At 52.1% G+C, this 19461-nt stretch overlaps 1 protein-coding gene across 1 annotated transcript; it reads left to right on the top strand.

Moving 5' to 3' along the window:
* Positions 1-321: 321 nt before the first annotated feature.
* Positions 322-18587, top strand: LOC102987472 (guanylate cyclase D-like; the record flags this gene model as incomplete). Its single annotated transcript, XM_028486600.1, is given in 11 exon segments — positions 322-498; positions 738-796; positions 798-892; positions 1195-1344; positions 4993-5141; positions 7925-8088; positions 8513-8705; positions 14690-14859; positions 15847-15950; positions 16807-16899; positions 18499-18587. Coding segments are annotated over 11 exon segments (1443 nt in total), but the record flags the coding sequence as incomplete, so codon positions are not given.
* Between the last annotated feature and the right edge of the window lie 874 nt (positions 18588-19461).

Genomic DNA, 19461 nt, shown 5'->3' with positions numbered 1-19461 from the left:
TTTTTTTTGCGGTACGTGGGCCTCTCACTGTTGTGGCCTCTCCCATTGCGGAGCACAGGCTCCGGACGCGCAGGCTCAGTGGCCATGGCTCACGGGCCCAGCCGCTCCACGGCATGTGGGATCTTCCCGGACTGGGGCACGAACCCGTGTCCCCTGCATCGGCAGGCGGACTCTCAACCACTGCGCCACCAGGGAAGCCCCATCCAACATTTCTGATGCCTCTCTGTGTTCAGCTGTGTGCTGGGTGCTAAGTACTGGGGGTCAGATGTCCACACTTTGAGAGTCCCCCGGGGGCTGCTAAGGTGACCATTGCCCTGGCAGATGCGGGAGCTGCGGCATGAGAACAGTGACACCTTCCTGGGCTTCTCTGTGGCCCCTGGGGTCAGTGCTCTTGTGTTGGAGCACTGTGCCCGGGGAAGCCTGGAGGACGTGCTGCGGAATGAGGCTCTGCGGCTGGACTGGACTTTCAAGGCCTCCCTGGTGCTGGATATGATCCGTGTGAGAACCCTCTCAAACCTGGAGCTGTGGAGGCAATTGGGGAGGGAAGGGAGACAAGAGGTGCTCAGATTTCCTAGGCCTGGGTTCTTTCCACTTTGTCTAACTGAGAAAAATCTGACAGTGTGGCAAAGGGTGAGGGGGAGGCAGGAAGGTTTCCTGGGGTCCATGGGAATTCTGAGAGAAGCAGGGGTCCTTTTCATTCACCACAGGCCTAGGGGACCCCCATTATTCCACTCCAGGGGGTGTGGTATCTGCACCATCGGCATTTCCCTCATGGCTGCCTCAAGTCCCGAAACTGTGGTGGCTGGACGCTTTGTGCTGAAGGTCACTGACCATGGTTATGCAGAGCTCCTGGACGCTCAGCAGGCTCCCCGCCCCCGGCCAGCCCCGGAAGGTCAGCTCAGGGGTGGGCAGGAGGCTTCCAGTAGGTTCTGAGGCCTCTGTTTAAACTGGGTGCTTGTGAGGCAAGGGGAGAGGGGGAGATGTCCGGTGCTCCGGTACTTCCTGTGGTGTGACCTTGAGTTGATGGCTTTTCCTCTCTGAGCCTCGGGGCCCTTACCTGTGAATAGGGGAAGAAAGAAACACCTCCCTCCTCTGGGGCTGTAGGGACAGGACGATGACACCACATGTGTGAAGTGCCGCCCAGCTTGGGTGGTCAGTGGGTGACGGCTGTGTGGTCTCATCCTGTGATTGCAGAGCTGCTGTGGACAGCTCCGGAGCTGCTGCGGGGGCCCGGGGAACCCAGGTGGGGCACCCTCAAAGGAGACACCTTCAGCATCGGCATCATCCTGCAGGAGGTGCTGACTTGGGGCCCGCCCTATAGTTCCCCAGGACTCTCAGCAGAAGGTACAGCATCCTCCTCCTCCTTCCTTGGCCTGTCTCTGGCAGAGACCCCATGTAGTTGAGGAGCTCTGTGAGCATCAGGAAATTGGGGCCTGAAAATAACCACACAGACACACATGCCTGGTTTGACGGCAAGAATTGGGTTTCTTTGACTTAAACCAGGCAGCCTTCAGCAACTCTGCCAAAATGGCAGCTGACCAGCTCCAGGGCTAAAGACGTTGGTTTCTGGGTATAAGCCCAACCCCTTCCTTCTTCTCCCAACGTCATTGCCGTGTCCGGAGGTGCTCATGCCCTAACCACCTGGCTGCCCAGCACAGACTTTGAGTCTATGTAGACCTCAGTACTCCCCCTGGATCACTTACTTACTACATGACCTTACACAAATCACTTACCCTCTCTGAGCCTCAGTTTTCCCATCTTCATAGTGGGGATCAGATTTAAAAATGTGTCAGACATCCGATCCATGCCTGATGTCACCAGTCTGCTCAGTATTTGGGGGCTTGATCCTCTGCCTGAGTGGGGCTCCTTGAAGAGCATCTTTGTCCCCCTGCTTTTGGGTGTAATCACTCACACCTTCCTCATCATCACCTGGTCTTTGGCATTTTCTCTTCTGACCCCAGTGCCAGGGCCCAACTTCAGAAATATTTCCTCCCCTTCTGTGTTCTCTGTCAGGGCTCCCTGAACTCTAGGCTGCTCTTCTAATTGTCCCCCTGCTGCCTCTGTCCAGTTCCAGGGACCTGTCTCACAGATACTCTGCATCTTGGCCTGCAGTACAGGCAGGGATGGAGCAGAACCCACCACCCCAGATGGATAATCTTTAACTCACGGGGAGGCCTGGCCTCGCTTCTTTTCTGCACAAAGCATTGCTCCATGAATAATGAGCATTCCAGGCCCCAGATTTATGGGGTGGAAGAGTGGGAAGGGAAGGGGCTTGGGCATGCCGTTTGTTCAACTTTCCTCAACTGCTCCGCCACCCCCGGCAACATCTGCCTGCTGGGGGGGTGGGACCAGCCGGATGCGTCTGTCAGCCATGCCACCGTGCAGGCCCCTCAGACCAGGGCTTCTCATGCTTTAGGGATGAGGTCTGGAACCCCAGGGTCACCCCTGGATTGGGCTGTCAGTCCTGGACCTGCTACTCCCTGGCTGCAGTTTTTCTGGTCTCAGGCAGTAAAATGACAAGAGCATAGTCTTCGGGGGACACGGACTTGAGACCAGCTCCACACCAGTTCACCTTGTGACTCTGAGTAAATCTCTTTCAGGCTCTGAGCCTCAGTTTTCTCATCTGTAAAATGGGGACCATGATGCCTGCCTCCCAGAGTATTTGTGAGGATTCAGTGAAATGCCTTAGACAAAGTGCCTGACATACTGGGTGGTTTTACGGGTGTGCTAGTGGGGAATCCCATGTTCTCTCCTGACTCTCCCAATTGGAAGCAGACCTCCTTGCTCTTAGAAATAGCATCTTTTTAAGATCCTGTGGTGGCTCGGTGGGGGGGATACTTGTGGTTTCCAAAGCACTTCCGTATGCGTTATAACATTGGACAAGCCTGTGAGGTGGGCTAGTGCACTCTTTTCAGAGATGAATGAAGTGAGGCTCAGAGAGGGGAAGGGTCTCCCTAGCGGGAAGCCATGGGTTTAGGATTTGGGTGAGCTCAGTGCTCTTGCCCTCATATCTCCTGGAGTCATCCACGGAGCAACTTCTCCACGGAGCTGGATGTGCAGCCTACCCGGTCAGCGGCCAGCAAGGCTGATCCATCACAGTGATACATTGGGTGTGGACAGAAGGCCTGGCATGGGGAGAGAATCCGAGACCCGGCCTGGCCTGGGCCAGGGGTTCCCAACATGCTTGCCTGTGAGGACTCCACTTTAATGACAAAAAAGTTTGGAGCCTCACATGCTACTATTTGACTTTTAATATCCGCTGACTGAGGAAATGCCCAAAGACAAAAATCTGCTCTGAAATCAGCAACACTTTGAAATGCATCTGTATTTTACTCATCACAACACCATCCAAATACTTTTGAAAAAGAGCTGGACATGTGTGTGTGTGTGTGATCTATTATTGGTTCCATCTGCACACACTCCTTTGCAAGCACATACAGCTTCCCAGACCCTTTACTCAGAGGCCCTCAGGGTCTGACACCTGCAGACCAGGAACCTCTGGGCAGAGAAAATCGTGCAGGCTGGGAGGCGATCAGGCTTAGTTCCGGCGTCTGCTTGTAACTGACCTTGTGGCTGTGGGTGACCTAGTTTACCACCCCGGAACCTCAGTTTCCCTGTCTGTAAAATGGGGCGGTGAATCATGGGCTGCCCCCAACAAGGAGGCCAGCCAAGGGAAATCCAGAAAGAAGCTTCTCCTCACTGGTTCCAAGGGACCCACCTCCTCACCATCTCTGAGGAGGATCACAGCCCTCCTCAGAGATTAACCTGCTATACCTCTAACAGCCCTGTGCGGTCTGTACTTTTATTATGCCCTTTTGATAGGTGAGGAAACGGAGGCTCAGAGAGATGGCATAACCTGTACAGAATATAAGTGGATAATCTCGAAGTCCTCTCCTGTGCCGCTGAGAGCCCGAGCTTGGTACCCAGCCTCACGTCCTCCCGGTGCTCCTGTGAATCTCTCAGCTCCCCCAGGCCCCACTACAACTTCCCAAGGTGGGGTTATTTCCATTGGTTGTTAGGTGGGGAAGCCGAGGCACAGAGTGATGGCAAGTGGCAGAGACGGAGCTGGATCGTTGATCTATCTGATCTCGACTTAGTCTGTGGTCTTCATCATGTGTTTTTTTTTGTTTGTTTTTTTTTTTTGTGGTATGCGGGCCTCCCTCTGCTGTGGCCTCTCCCGTTGCGGAGCACATGCTCCGGACGCGCAGGCCCAGCGGCCATGGCTCACGGGCCCAGCCGCTCCGCGGCATGCGGGATCCTCCCAGACCGGGGCGCGAACCCGGTTCCCCTGCATCGGCAGGCGGACGCGCAACCACTGCGCCACCAGGAAAGCCCCGTGGTCTTCATCATGTGGAGCGGGGACAGGAAGATTCACAGCAGGGGTGGTCCTGGGAAATAGTCATCATGATGGTGATAATGATAAGCAGAGAGCCTTGCTTCACACTTGTGGAGAGTTGATACCAGACAGCCTCCAGGTGGCAGGGCTGGTAGAAAGAGCTGCACTGCGCAGGTCTCGAGCACATTCGTGGTCATTGCTGGTAACAGAGCAGTAACAAGTTATGCAGGGTTCAGGGGTTGGAGTGAACCTAATACCCTGAGATCTAGCATCTGTTATCTCCTCCCTCAGCACCCCTCTTAAGAAGGCAGTTTATTAAGCTCATTTCACAGATGGGGAGACCGAGGCTCAGAGAGATGCTGTCTTGTTCACCATCTCATAGAGAGGTGGTGGCTGATCCAGAATTCAAACCCTGTTCGCCTGTCTCCCAGGCTGAGACCCCTTCCCCAGCCACACTCTGGGGCAGACCCAGGAAAACAGCGATCCTGGTCCACTGGCCAGCATGTCCCGGGGCACAGATCAAGGGGCTGAGGAATACCCTCGGGGCCTGATGTCTGCACCCCACCCTGCCCTCCGTCTCAGAATTCCAGGCCCACCCCTTCCCACTAGCCCTCCTGGGGACCTCAGCCCCACTGCCCGGCCCGTGCTTGTTGCAGAAATCATCAGGAAGGTGGTGTCTCCCCCTCCGCTGTGCCGACCACTGGTGTCTCCTGACCACGGGCCACCTGAGTGCATCCAGCTGATGGAGCAGTGCTGAGAGGAGGCTCCGGAGGACAGACCCAACCTGGACCAGATCTATACCCAGGTCAGTGTCCCCAGAGGAGCTGGCTGCTCACAAGAAACGGCTGATCGGTTCACCTCACTTTCCCCAGTAGGGACCCCGCACTCTCCCCGGGGCCTGGAACCACTGTGCAGAAAGGGGGCAATGGGCCAGTATCGTCATCGCTGAGGGTGAGGCCCGAGGTCCACCATCTGAGGAAAGCTTTCTCAGAACTCTGGGTTCAGGGACATTTGCCTTCCTGAGCACCAAGACCCATGCTAAGTGCTGCGCTTACTTCATTTAACCCTAATTATAACTCTCCGAGGAAGCATTGCTGTTATCTTGGCTCTACAAGAGAGAAACCCAGGCACAGTGAGGTGAGGGGACTTGCCGAAGGTAAGTGAGGGAGTGAAAGGTGGGCCTGAAACCCAAACCCAGGTTTGGGTTTTTGGGTTTGCAGTGCTGATGCTGGGGACCCAACCCTGTGCCGGGCCTCCTGGCACCAGAGCAGAGGGGCCATTTGTGGCCGTGTAGGCAGCACTGGTTCCTCGCATCAGGGAATGGAAGATGTGAAGGGGACTGGGGCCCCCCAGGCCTGCCTTGGGGACTGCATTGGGAGGGGGAGGCAAGCCCGTACGAGTTTGCAGGGCGGTGGTGGAGTGTGTGGGCCTGACTGAGCAGGCTAATGGCTCCCACAGAGCAACCCATCAAGCCTGAGGTGACATCTCTGTGCCTCCCATTCCTGCCCTGCACTCCCCAGCCACAGTGGAACGTTGCCAAGGACAGGTTCAGTGAGTGAGAGGGGCTTCCAGACAGGTGATGAGGGAGAGAGAGGCAGGAAGACAGGAGAAGCACACAGGTGGCCTATGGGAAATCTGGACCTCAGAGTGAATGAGCTCTCAGTGGCCACTGTGACGGTGGGTTGCAGAGCTAGGACGAGCAACCAGTTCTTAAAACACCAGCCTAGAATCTTTCCAGGGGTCAGAGAGTGCTATAGCTAGCGAGGTGGGGGAGCAAGCTCTTGCCCTGAGTGAGGGGTGAGCCTGCCTAAGGCTCAGTGGCAGAGAAGGCAGAGACAGGCACATGATATACTTCACATGCAGAAGGTGAGAATTACATCACATAGTGGGGAGGCTAAGGGTCAGAAGGCCTGCATTCAGATCTATGGTGCCACTTACCGACTACTTGATCTTGGCCAAATTGATTGCACTGTTGAGCCTCAGATCTCCTTAGGTGTTGCCTAGAAAGACTAATTCTGGTCTAACTTGACATGTTGGTGTGACCATCAAGTGAAATAACCAAGCCAAAAAAAAAAAAAAAAGTAATTTTCTGAGAAGAGAATGAGGAGAAAGAGCACTGACCTTGAAGTTGAAAGACTTGGGCTATGTTCATATAACATTGTTCTGGGAGTACCAGCCAATGCAATTAAGCAAGAAAATGAACGTTGTAAAGGAAGAAGAAAGTGATTGTTATTTGTAGATCCTATGATTTTGTTCCTGGGCAATACAAGGGAAACAATGGAAAACACATTCCAAATGATAATATAATTCAGAGGGGTGGCTGGTGATAACATTAATATATAATAGACCTCAGTTTGAAACTGTTCCACCATTATGTTGTCCTTGGCAAGTTATATTTCTCAGATCCTTTGTTTCTTAATTTATAAAATGGGGACCTTCCTTGCAGAGATGACCTTACAGTCAGCTTCTTGTCTATATTGCTGTCTCAAGGTCAGCAGCTGTCACACTCATGGCAACTGACTTCTAAAGCTTATGCCTCTGCTTTTGATGAGCAATACAAAATAGGTGCTCTTCAGGGGCTGCTGCTACTCGCTACCTTACAGACATTTGCCTGAGAGAAGCAGTATTAATGAAGGTTGGATATGCACACCTATACACACACAAAGGTCGAGATGCTGGATTTAGACAGGAATGAACCCCTCCATTTTGATCATCATTAATTTGCTTCTCCTACTGACTGTACTTTGGGAAGGTGCAAACCACACTGGGGAAGGTTCTAGGAAGTCTCCCTAGGAAACTGGGTGCCATATTTCCTATAAGGTTGTTGTTGAAGGTACAATTTATAACAACATGTGAATGTCCTCTTATGAAGACCTAAGAGAGGTACTTCTCTCTGCTCAGCACCAGCAGTAGTTGTGTTCCTTTTGAGCAACTAGTTTAATACTCCATTGCCTCATGGACTCCATAGATTATGTAATCTCTATTTCCCTCTTTGCTTTGTTGCTGGGAAGCTCATATCCAAAATTGTGACCAAATTCTAGCATGCATTTTGCGTATAGACCTCACTCCTGGATTAACATTTCTTTTTAACCTTTACTCTCCTTTGGTCCCAGAGCCCTTACATATTTATTATTTTATTTTGTAAACAAGTTTTTGAAAAGGGAGAGAAATAAAGATGTAGAAATAGATTATATACGTAAATAATCTACATACATTGCTTTTATCTATTTACCCATCTCTTCATCCATCCATCCACTTATCTTTGAGAGCAAAGAATGCCTATTCCACAGTGTTTTCGTGAGAACCAATGTGTTTGTTAACGGTGATGCAATGCTGGGCAAACTTTCCTTTGCAAAGTCCTCTCCCTGCCTGTTCACCTCATAGAGAACCAACCCATTTTTCCTCCCAGCCACCTGTGCTTTCGCTTGTCAGAGTTGCCATCCCTTGTCTATTACATATCTGCTCCCCACCCTCTGGCTCTTCCAGGCAGGGACTATGTCTGGTTCATTCCTGTGGCCCAGATTCTCAACCTGAGGGCCGAGTGTGCTGACCTTCATGGACAAATTGGGATTTTCATTCCATCTTCAGTTCAAAAGCATCAACCAAGGCAAGAAGACCAGTGTTGCTGACTCTATGCTGCGGATGCTGGAGAAGTATTCCCAGAACCTGGAAGACCTGATCCAGGAGTGGACTGAGGAGCTGGGGCTGGAGAGACAGAAGACGGAAAGGTTGCTCTCTCAGATGCTCCTGCCGTGAGTGGACTTGGTTGTGCCTCTAGCCTCAGTGGCTCTGAGCATGGGACCTGGGACATAGTAGGTGCTCAGTAAATCTGGGTTCCATTAATTCATTCAATTCATTCATTGTTTATTTATCCAACATATTTTAATAGAATGCTTACATGTATTAAGCACTGTTGGGGGCACATGAGTGTTGAATTTCTGCTGCCTCTTTCCCTAGGGAACAAGGACAAGGCACAGAGTCCCCCATCTGACCTCAGAGGAAATAATGTCCAGAGAGGGGCAGGTATTTGCTGGAGGGGAGCCAGCACACCAACAGAGCTATCCCAGAACCCCTGACACTCAACCCAGGATTTTCCCCCAAATATCCCTCTCTCACTTCCACCTGTGGAAAGATGGTCCTCCCACCTTGTGACTCTGGCCCTTCCCATCCCTTCAGGTCTGTGGCTGAAGCTCTGAAAATGCGGGCAACTGTGGAGCCAGAGTACTTTGACCAGGTTACCATATACTTCAGTGACACTGTAGGCTTTACCACCATCTCAGCCCTGAGTGAGCCCATTGAGGTGGTGGGCTTGCTCAATGACCTTTACACACTGTTTGATGCTGTTCCGGGCAACCATGACGTGTATAAGGTGAGAGGACCAAGAGGCAGGCATTCCACCTCTCCCTCCTCTATGTTGTGTTTGCATCATACATTCACATCCAGTCATTTATTTATGCATTTTTTCAATCAGTAAGCTATTGCTGTGTAACAAATAGCTCCCCAAACCCAGTGGTGTAAAATGATAAGCATTTATTATTGCTCACAAGCCTATAGGTCCAGCTGGAAATGTCTCTGGACTCAGCTGGTCTCACTCATACATCTGTGGTCAGTTGTGGGTGAGAGGAAACTCTGCTGATCTTGGCTGGACTCTGGAGCCTTTGTTGAGATAACTCAGTTCTTGTCCACATGGTATCTCTCCCTCTAGCAGGTGAGTTGGTATTGTTTACATGGTGTGGCAAAGTTCTGAGAGAGAAGGCAGAAGCCCAGAAGCCTCTTGAGAGCTAAGCTGGGATCAGGCACATTGCCGTTTCTGACATATTCTATTGGTCAAAGCAAGTCAAAAGGCCAGCCCAGATTTAAGAGGTGGGGAAAGAAATTCAACCTGTGCCAGGCAAGGGCTGACAGGTGAGTCAGCTTCTGTGCCTGCCCTCGGTGAGCTCTCAGTGCTGGAGGCTGAGAGGGCCCCAAATCCAGCTAGGAGTAGATGCGTAAAGAGCAAGGAAGGCTTCCTGGAGGAGGTGTTGTCTTCCTAGCATTGTCCAGCCTGGGTGCGGTTGCTCCAGGCAAGCAATGGGGGAATAAAGTGCTAAAGCTTGAGGCTTGAGAGGGTGGACCTAGTAATTGGGAGGGATGCTGAATGGGTTGTGATGGCTAGACATGAAGTGGGCCAGTGGTGGGACTGGGTGGTGGGTGGGAGACGATGGAGTGGGCAGCAGGGGCCTTGGCAGAGCCGTCAAGATCCTCCACAATCTTGTCCCTGTGCACCTCTCGATTCTGGGTTTGAGTCCCACCCTGAACACCAGCTTCTGTGTCACTTTGTCTTCCCCTCTCTGGACCTCTGTTTCCTTATCTATAAAACAGGAATAATGACTCCAGTCCCGGGGGTTCACAGATGATGGGCAGATCCTCTCCCCCTGGTAGAAGTGCTGTGTAAACTGTGAGCCTGTGAAAGTGAATAGCTTTCTGCCCTCTACGCCAGCTTTGCGGGCCTTCCCACCCCACCCCTGCCCCTATTCTGATCCAATTGTTGGGGGGTCCTAGGTCAGCCTCAGACACAGTGGATGAGGTGGGGAGGAAGCTCCAGGAAACAGCCATACTCTGGCTCCCCTGGCGTTAGCCTTCGTTTGTGACATGCCAGCCCCCTTCCTGCCACTGCCCTCCAGGAAAGCTGGGACTGGGGAGGGCCAGGCCCTGGGCTGAAGCCAGGATGGAAAGGATGCATGGGCAGGAAGTTTCAGAGGAGAGAACTAACTCTTTGAGGTGCCAGGAAGTCTGCTGGTAGCATTACACACACTGTCCCGAAACAGTAATCGCCAGTACTTATTGAGTGCTTACTGTATACCAGACACTGGTACACAGTCTAGATGCCTTATGTGTATTAACCCATTTGATCATCATAACAATGTATGAGGTAGATAATAGCACCCCTAATTTACAGATGAAGAAACAGGTGGTTAAGCAGCTTGTCTAATTACATAGTCCCAGCAGAATGTGAAGCTGAGACTTGAACTTGCACATTCTGGTCCTGTAACCCCACTTCATCAGGGCTCACCATCCCAGGCCACGGACAGCCTCAGGATAAAGTCACAGGTTCGTAGCGGCCCCTAAGGCCCTCCAGGAGCTGGCCCCCCCGCCTCCCTACTGCATCTCCGCACTCTGCCCCTGCAGTCCTCTGTATTCCTCACACAAGCTTTGCTCTCTCTAACCACAAGGCCTTTGCACATGCTGTTCCCTCCTCCTGGAACCCTGCTCTCTCTCTCCTTCTGCTCCCTCCTGGTCTCAGGTTAGCTTCCCTGCCCTCCCAGACATGGTTAGGAGCTCCTGTGTGATGCCCTCATAACTACCCTTGGACCTGTTGGTTCCAACCTAAACCGCTCTGTCCCCAGTGCTTGGCAATGTCCAGTAAGTGGTAGGTCCTCAGGAAACATGTGCTGACTAAATGAGGAGCTCACTGAGGCCCAGAGAGGGAAGTGCCTTGCCTGAGGTCACAGAGCTGGTAGGTGACAGAGCCAGGACAGGAAAGTGCCATGTCCACCACCACCGCCCAGCTCTGTCCACTGCCCCACACTGACCCACGGAAACCTGAGCCACTGGAATTCCTAGCACATGTCTTCCTTCCCATTCCCCGTTCAGGACCCCACGTTCCTGCCCCAGCCCATGGTCTGAGGCATTCTCTGTCATGCTGGCTGAGTTTCCCTCTTTCCTCCAGAGCTACTGTGGGCCCCAGGAAAAGATTCCTCATCTCGTCTTGCTGAGCCCTGGCAGCTTTGATGTGCCCTGAGTCACCCCTGACCTTGTCTCTTCCTCCCCTGCTAATCTTTTCTCACACATGTGTCCCTCCCAGCTCTGAATCACCCTTTCTGATCTGCTCTGAACCCTGGCCAAGAGGTCTGCATTTTTCTGGCAGAGGGAAATGAAATAAAACCAGGCCTGCACACCCGTCCAGATGTGGGGAAACAGGGGGCCGGGTCCTCCCCATGTGCAAGCGCATCTCTCATCGCTCACGCAGCCGCCTTGGTTTCCCCTCCGTCCCAGTAGGATCTGGTTACTGCTCTTTAATCCGGTCTGGGCTGGGAGGCAGCCAGGCGATCATTTCCTGGTTCCACAGGGGTCTGTGGTTCCCTCCCAGCACGCGCTGAGTGAGCACTTTCATGGACATAACTCTGGAGCAGGGCTCGAGTGGGCTGCGGGGGAGGAGAGGGTTTACCTCAGCCACTCCTCCCGGCGGGTGGGCGTGGCCCCGGCTATACTGCTGAGCCACCCTGGGCACATCACTTCACCTCTCTGAGCCTCAAGTTCCCATTTGTAAAACAGAGGTGAAAGTGCCTATGGCTTAGGGTGGTTCTGCAGATTAAGCAGTGTTAGAGGAAGTGCTGTCGTTCATACCAACACGATGATGAGCACCACATGTGCAGGCACTGAGGCCTCCCCCTGAAAGCACAGAATTGCGGGCGGGTATAGATGTAGCACTTAAATGTCTACAGAGGACTGGCCTGGCCTATGGATTGTCACAGGATATCTCATTTAACCCTCGAAATGCCCCTCAGAGGGATGCATTATTATCCCTACTGTACAGATGAGGATACAGGCTCAGAGAGGTGGGTGACTCGCCCAAGGTCACGTAGCAGGCCAGTGGTGGAGTTAGAATTCACCTCTGTGTTTGTTAGTATGGAAACCTTTGCACCCACCTCTCCTCTGGCTGTGTTCCCCCAGCTGCAAAAGGACCACACCTGTGCACAAGGAGCTACGCAGCCCTCGTTTGTAGCTGAGTGCCCCTTATGACAGGAGTCTCTGAGTGATCATCTTTGTGAGTCTGAGCTCCTAAGGAGCAGGGCCTGCACCTGGTCATCTTTCTGCTGCTGGGGTTATAGAGGTGATTATTAATTACACCAAACTCTCCCTTCCAGCTTAGGTGGCAGGCAGGCGGAGGGCTAGAGGTCAGCGTAGCCACTTGGAGAATGTGGTCTGGATATGCGGCCACCTTGGGGCTTTCTACTGCTTCTCCTCCCCAGTTTGGACCTTGGGTCACCCATCTGAGGCAGTGCGGGGTCCCCAGAGCTGGTGTCTCTTCCCGAATTGCAGCTGCACACCTGGTGGGCTGGAAGAGGGGCCAGCAAGCAGTAGATCTCCCAGGCTACCTCTCGGAGGCAGGACCTGGCCCAGACACACGTGCTGACCGTGTGCAGGGCAGGAACAGAGGGAAACCCCGCATAGCAGGCAGATTCTCCCCAACAGAGAGAGAGAAACAGCCCAAACCATGTGCATCAAGAGGCAGCATAGCATATGGGCTCTGGAGCTAGACTGAACAAGTTCAAATCTGTGCTGTGTGACGTTGACGAGTGACTTAACCTCTCTGGCCCAGTTTCTGTCTGCAAAATGGCAATAGTAATAGTACCTACCTCACAGAATTCTTGTGAAGACCTAATTCTTGTAAAGGGTTGGGAATAGCGTCTGGTTATATGAGTAATAAGGGAGCACTTACTTAGTCCTTCTTCCAACCTTGCCAATCAGATAATGCATTCGTCCTCCTGTGGGGAAGAAGGGTGTAGGCAGAGGGGAAGCCAGGGCTTGCTCATATTTTTCCCAGGGGCATATGGGGTGGGAGGTCTCTCTCCTCTGTGGAAATGTACGCAGTGGGGGGCAGCCCTTCCCCTGACCCAGCCACATTCAGGCCAGCCCACAGTAAGTGCAGATGATGGGGAGGGAGGGAGATGGAGGTCATCTCCATCCCTCAGATGGAGCCCTGGGGAAGGAAACCTCTTTTCCCCAGCTGGTGACCGGGGAGATTTAATGCACTCGATGAGGTGAAAACTGGGCTGATGGAGGGCTTGGATCTCAACAGATAGGGACTGGGGGAGACCATTTTTGGCAGAGGGACTAGACCACCAGGGCCTGGAGGTGAGCAAGCGCTGAGTGTCTCTGCGGGAGGCAGGAAGTTTCCCGTTTGGCTGAAACATGGGGATCCAGGAGCAAGTGTTAGGAATAAGTCAGGAAATTCTGCAAATCATGGGAGTCCCTGATTGCTAGCTCCATGGGGAGTAAATTTTAAGCCTTTTGCTGTAGGGAGCAAATTTAAGTATACGAGCAGAATGTGGCATGATTAGGGCAGATCACTTCCCGGTATTGGGGCAGGGATATTCTGGGTGAGGGAAAGAGCTGGGGGACATAGGTAGTAGGGCACAGTCCACAGATAATGGTGTGCGAAAGAAATTTATTGAATTATAGCACCCCCTGTGGGCACGAGAGCATCATCATTATTATTCCTGTCTACCAGGTGCTGAGGGAGAGTGGCTATGCCTGGCCAGAGGGAAAGCTCTGAGCCACAGGTCCGAGGGGTGCCTGCATGTAGGAGTGGCAGTTCAGGAGCTGGGCTCTTTAACCTGCAGATGGGAAGACTTGGGGTGTAGAGTTGCCGTCTTCAACCTTGGCTGGCCTGGCCTGTGGCAGGCGAGAAGGCCACGGTATACATCTGTGTCCCCAGCACCTGGAACAGGGCCTTCAGAATAGAGAATGAGTTTCAGAATAGGAAAGAACTGTGGCTTGAGTTCAGGGGGTAGAGCTGGAACCAGCAGGTGAAAGGCAGGTTACCATTCAACTCAACTTTTGTAAATCAGAGTTGCCCCGAGGGAGAAGAAGCCACCTCAGGAAGGAGACGTGAGCAGGACCGGACAGCCACGGGGAGGCAAGTGGGTGGCCTTTAAAGTGCCCCCTAATTCTGAGACTCTGGGATTCTATCGTCTCCAAAAGCATTAGCCCAGGAGAAGATGATGATGATCGTGATGGTGATGGTGATGGATGATGATGGTAACGAGAGATGTCTCTGTTTATTGAACATCTGTGACAAAACTGGCTCTTAAATCTTTATCTTTAATATGCATTTCATATAAGAGGAACTGAGGCTTGCACAGGCGAAGTGGCCTGACCAAGGTAAATGGCAGAGCTGGGGTTTGTACCCACATCGCTTGGATTTCAAACGCTACATTCTTTTTAGTACACCTTGGAAGGCCAAGAGTTTGGGAAATAGGCTATATATCTAATATACATGCACTCCTCTCCAGATGAAGCCCTGATCCGCTGCTGCGGCATTGTACAGATGGGGCACCCAGGGCCGCTGCCAAGGAGCTCATGGTCTGGGGTCAGAGGTAAGACCTACAATTCAGACAAAGGTGATCTGAAATGTGCAGGTCTAATCATTGCCAGAGCGGCTGGGATGGGAGGCCTGGGAAAGATGCCACTGTTCGCCAGAGACTTGAGGGCTGGGTCAGGGGCTCCAGAGAGGTGGCCTTGTGTGGGGTGTGGGTCAGTCCAAGGAGGGGGGTTCTCGTCCTGGAGCATGAAGGCTGTGACTTCTAGGTGGAGACCATCGGGGATGCCTAAATGGTGGCAGCGGGGCTGCCCCGGCGCAACAGGAGCCAGCATGCAGCTGAGATCACCAACATGGCCTTGGACATGCTCAGATCTGTGGGCGACTTCCGGATGAGGCATGCGCCCACTGTGCCCGTTCGCATCAGGGCTGGCCTCCACTCAGATATGGACTTGGGGCTGCGGGAGTCTCCCAATCCCGCCTGGGGCGCTGGCTGGGGCAACCCCAATGGTGTGCTTCTGGAATCCTGAGATTCTAAAAATCCATAATTTTTACAATTCTTTTTTTCTTCTATTATTTTAAGGTTCTAAGATGTCATAAATCAAAGAATCTGTGATGCTCAGATTCACACATATATATATTTTTTTAGCTCAGCATCTGTCAAGGTCATCTAAGTCCATGCTGAGGAGCTGATAGTCTGATGGAAGAGGCAGAACAGAGACCTTCTGTGGTCATGCAAACAACTAAATATTTGCTGGGAGGGGACTAGGAGAGACCTCAGGGTCTCTGCTATAGAATATCCTTCTCGTGCCCTCACCCGTTCCTCCCTCCATAACTTCACCTGCGGGATAAAGTCCAAACTCCCCACCCCCCCATAGCCTCCAAGGCCCTTGCTATTCTCTCCAGCCACATCTCCCACCACTTTCCACTTTGTATTCTGTCTATACCCAGCCACTTGCAGTTTCCCACAGGCATGTGGGCTCTCTGCCTCTGTGCCTTTGCACCTGCTGTTCCCTGCCGACTCATTCTCTCATCCTTCAAGACACAGTTTAGGTACTGCCTCCTCCAGGAAGTCCTCTGGACTGGGTCAGAGTCTTCTTTCCGGGCTGGCACAGCCCTGGTGCTTCCCTCTTCACAACACTGATTAGCGTTTATACGTATCTCCCCACCAGGCTGGGAGCACCCTAAGATCAGAGCCTGGCTCCAATTTATCTGTGCCCCCCTGCCCCCATCCCAGAGCCTGGCATAGATGTCATCTCCTCTCTGGGTGTTCTTGGAGATTCCATACAGCTTCATACTCACCCCCCAGCTGGAGCCCAAGATGTGCGGTGGGGACAGCAGTTTGGGGAGAACTGGGGGGACAAGAGTATTGTAGAGACTTCTCTTGGGTCCAGGACCTGCTGGAGCTCACTGGGCACATCTGAGTTTCAGGGCCCTGCATGGCGGGGGTTGTGGGTCTTACCGTGCCTCAGTACTGCCTCTTTGGGGACACAGTTAACACCGCATCCCGGATGGAGTCTACAGGGATACGTGAGTGTCTCATATTTCTATCCTAGGGAAGCCCAGGGAAGGACTCTCTCAATGACCCCTGCAGCCTGGCTGTTTGAAACAGTGCTTAGTAACCAAATCACCGCCTGGTGGCAGCATACCCTAGTTATCAGTAAAACAACTAGAAGGCGATGATGTATGTCACTGGTTCTTTTAACTTTGCACAGGGCTTTTGTGATGATCTCATGAGAGAATTAGCAGGGAAAACAATGACCCCAGAGGCAGGAAACCTGGGTCCTCACCCTGACTGGGTCCGGTGTGCTTAGTGTCCTTGAGCAAAATGCTCTTCCTCTAGATCTTGGTTTCCCCTCTTTCCGATGAGGAGACCCCTTTCAATTAAAAAAAAATATGCCGTTTTAGACGCTTGCTGGCAGCAGGAGCCTCTCTGATGGCCTGGCTAGAGCAGCTGAAAAAACTGAGCCTTTGCTCCTGGCTGCACAGGTTGTGTGCTCCTTAATGTCTCTCAGTACATATCCTGCTTAATCAGATGTATGGCCCTGGAGGGGAACCCTGCCCTTAAAAGAAAAATAACTGCTTATCTGCACTGACTCAGCCTTCAAAGACTTCCCTACAAGTAGAGATTATGTTCCTAGGGTTCTGACTTCATCTTGAGTTCTCCTTAACAATGAATCCATGTAGTTTCCTTTCCCTTGAGACCTCCCCTTTAGTGCCCAGCAATCTACTAGGGGGACAAGAGGGCCAGGCAAAAAGTATTGCATGAATCAGAATTGTGTGCATGACTGGCTGGAACTGGGGCTGTTACAGGCTCTTAATGATTTTACCAAACACTGGGTATGCTGTCACCAGGTGGTAACTTGACTACTACCTTTCTTCTCAGCGTACAGAATTCATGTCTGCATAAGCACCGCCCAGACACTGCTCGGCCTGGATGAAGGCTACAGAATTGTTATCAGAGGCCAGACTGAGCTAAAGGGGAGAGACTTTCTTTCCTGGGATTGATGGGAAATGTCTCCAGAGGTCCAGTTTCCGTGGGCAGCAGGAGAGATTCTCATCTGACTGATATAGCTAAAGGAAATGCCGGCCTGGGAGCTGATCACCTTTAATGTCCCCCTCACTCCCCAAATTCTAAGGAAACATTTCTTCCGGGGAGCCCCTCCCTCATTTGGCTCCTCATAAGGAGAAGGGCCGGGGCAGAGAAGTTACTTCTCTTGATGACCTACCTGGGCAGCACGCTGGTGCACCACAGATAGTAACATATTTATTACCACAGAAATAATGAAAGGAGGATCCACGTCCCCATTTTACATTTGAGGAAATTAAATTAGAGAGGCAAAGAGACTTATCCAAAGTCACACAGCTGAATCCTAGGTCCGGTGGCTCCAAAGCCTGTGCCTTCTCCATAGCACTGTTGGGCTCCTACTCATCCTTCAGAACCCTAGCACAGACCTTAGCTCTCACTGAAGCCTGCCCTGACGCAGGAATATCCCTCTTCTTCCTTTCCCCCAGAAATAACTGTCATGCCTTCTCTGTGCACCCACCAGTCCCACAGCTGGACCTCTGATGTTGTCAGTGTGATGTTGGGTTGTACCTGCCCATCAGCCCTCAAAGGCAGAAATTGGTCTGTCACGTCGGCATTCTTTTTTTAATGTTGACGTTCAGTAAGGTAATGGTGCCATCCTATGAATGACTTTTCTTCCTACCCCACCCCCTTTCATTTCCCCAATTCCTCAGCTAGAGCCAGGCCTACTGGAGTGACTGGAGCAGCTGAGGCATTTAAAGGCCCAGGGTTGCGACTGGGCCCCAGAAATTGGGGGACTCCCGTGGGGGGCTCCACGGGACTCACTTCATTAAACGGTGAAATGTCAGAGCAGCAGCTCAGAGAGGAGCAGTAACTTGTGCAAAGTCTCACAGCCTGCGAGGGCCAGCATAAGCGGAATCCTTTGCTTTGGAGGCTGAAGTTATGGGCGAGTGGAGTAAGGGCAGGTGTGTCTTGCTTGGGGGAGTAGGCACTAGACGTCCTAAGGAACAGAGGATTCTGATGACAGAAGGGGATGCAGAGTGGGAGTGGGGAGGGCAGTATGCCAACCTCAGGTTCTTTGGGCTGACCTGAGGGGCAATAACCATCCCTGGTCCAGGTGGCGTGTGAAACTTCTAGGACAGCCCATCCTGACCCCCCAGGTAGCTGCACCCCCATCCCAGGGGAGACCACTGTATCCTTCAACAGTTTGGGAGAATCACAAATCACAGAATCCTGGGATCTTAGCATTCCATGACTGCTGGTTATAGAACTCATGATTCATTATTTATTTATAAATATTATTTATAAATATTATTTATAAATATTAATTCATTTAATCCTCACAACTCTATGAGGTATTCAGGAAACTGAGGCACAGAGAGGTGAAGTAAGTTGGCCAAAGTCACACAGCTAGAAGTGACAGAGCCAGGATTTGGACCCAGACAATCTGCCTCCAGGCTCTAGGCTGCTTTCCTCCCAGCTGTGGGAATCGTGCCTCTGCCCTGGCTCTCTGCTTGAGAAGGTATGTTCAACTCTTTTCCTCTCTCTTCCAGGGGAGGGGCTTCAAGGAGACCTACTGGCTGGTGGGGAAGGCGGGCTTCCCCAGACCCCTCCCCACACCTCTGGACATCAAACCCTGGGTGAGTAAGTGGAATTTCCCCCAAAGCTTGGCCTCTGTTGTTTGAAATTTGATACTTGTTATTTTTCTGATTATAAAGGTATTACCTGCCTAGCGGGGATAACTTGGAAAATACAGAATTCTTTAATGATTAAATAATCGCCATCTTTCCACTCCTGAGAGACAGCCACTGTTAACACTTTAGCATGGTTCCTGCCAGCCTGTTTCTGATGTCTGTGTCATGGATGAGATCATGCTGCCTCCATAACTTCTCATTCTGGTCTGTGCTTTCCGCTCAGTGTCCTGAGCGCCCTGGGTATCATTCAGAGCGCTTTTCTCACACTTGTAGTTACAGCATCAGGATTGCAACATGTGGCGGCCGTGATTAGCTCAACCTCCCTCTTGTCACTCAGCATGTAGAGTCTTCCCATTTTGAGCCCGTTACAGGTGATACGTTGATAAATATCACTGGGCATTTGTCACCATTCAGACTATTTCCACAGGGGGTATAGCTCAGTGTTAGAGCATTTGACTGCAGACTATTTCCGCAGACAGGGAATTCACAGATCAAAGGCCCTCGTATTTTAGGGGCCAAAAGAAGCAGATTCTCAGAGCTGGTGCCTGCCCTGCAGTTGGGCTCTTTGCTTTGTCCTCTGTCCTTTGCGACCCCATGTCCCTCACTGAGGGCAACACAGGTGAGATGGGGGAGCGGGGGAAGCAAGAACATTTTACTGCAACGTGCTGTTCCTCACTCTCTTCCACTCGAGCACTGGGCGGTCCACAGGGGGCCACAGGGTACAGGTGCTGCCCATAGCTGAGAATTAGTTTCCTAGAAATGAGGCAGCCCAGAGGCCCACAGGGGCCCATGGGCTCACTCCACCAGTGGGTGGCTGGCC

Source organism: Physeter macrocephalus, unplaced genomic scaffold (genome assembly GCF_002837175.3).
Source record: "Physeter macrocephalus isolate SW-GA unplaced genomic scaffold, ASM283717v5 random_1164, whole genome shotgun sequence".
Taxonomy (NCBI): Eukaryota; Metazoa; Chordata; class Mammalia; order Artiodactyla; family Physeteridae; genus Physeter; species Physeter macrocephalus.
This window is presented reverse-complemented; position numbering and strand designations above follow the sequence as displayed.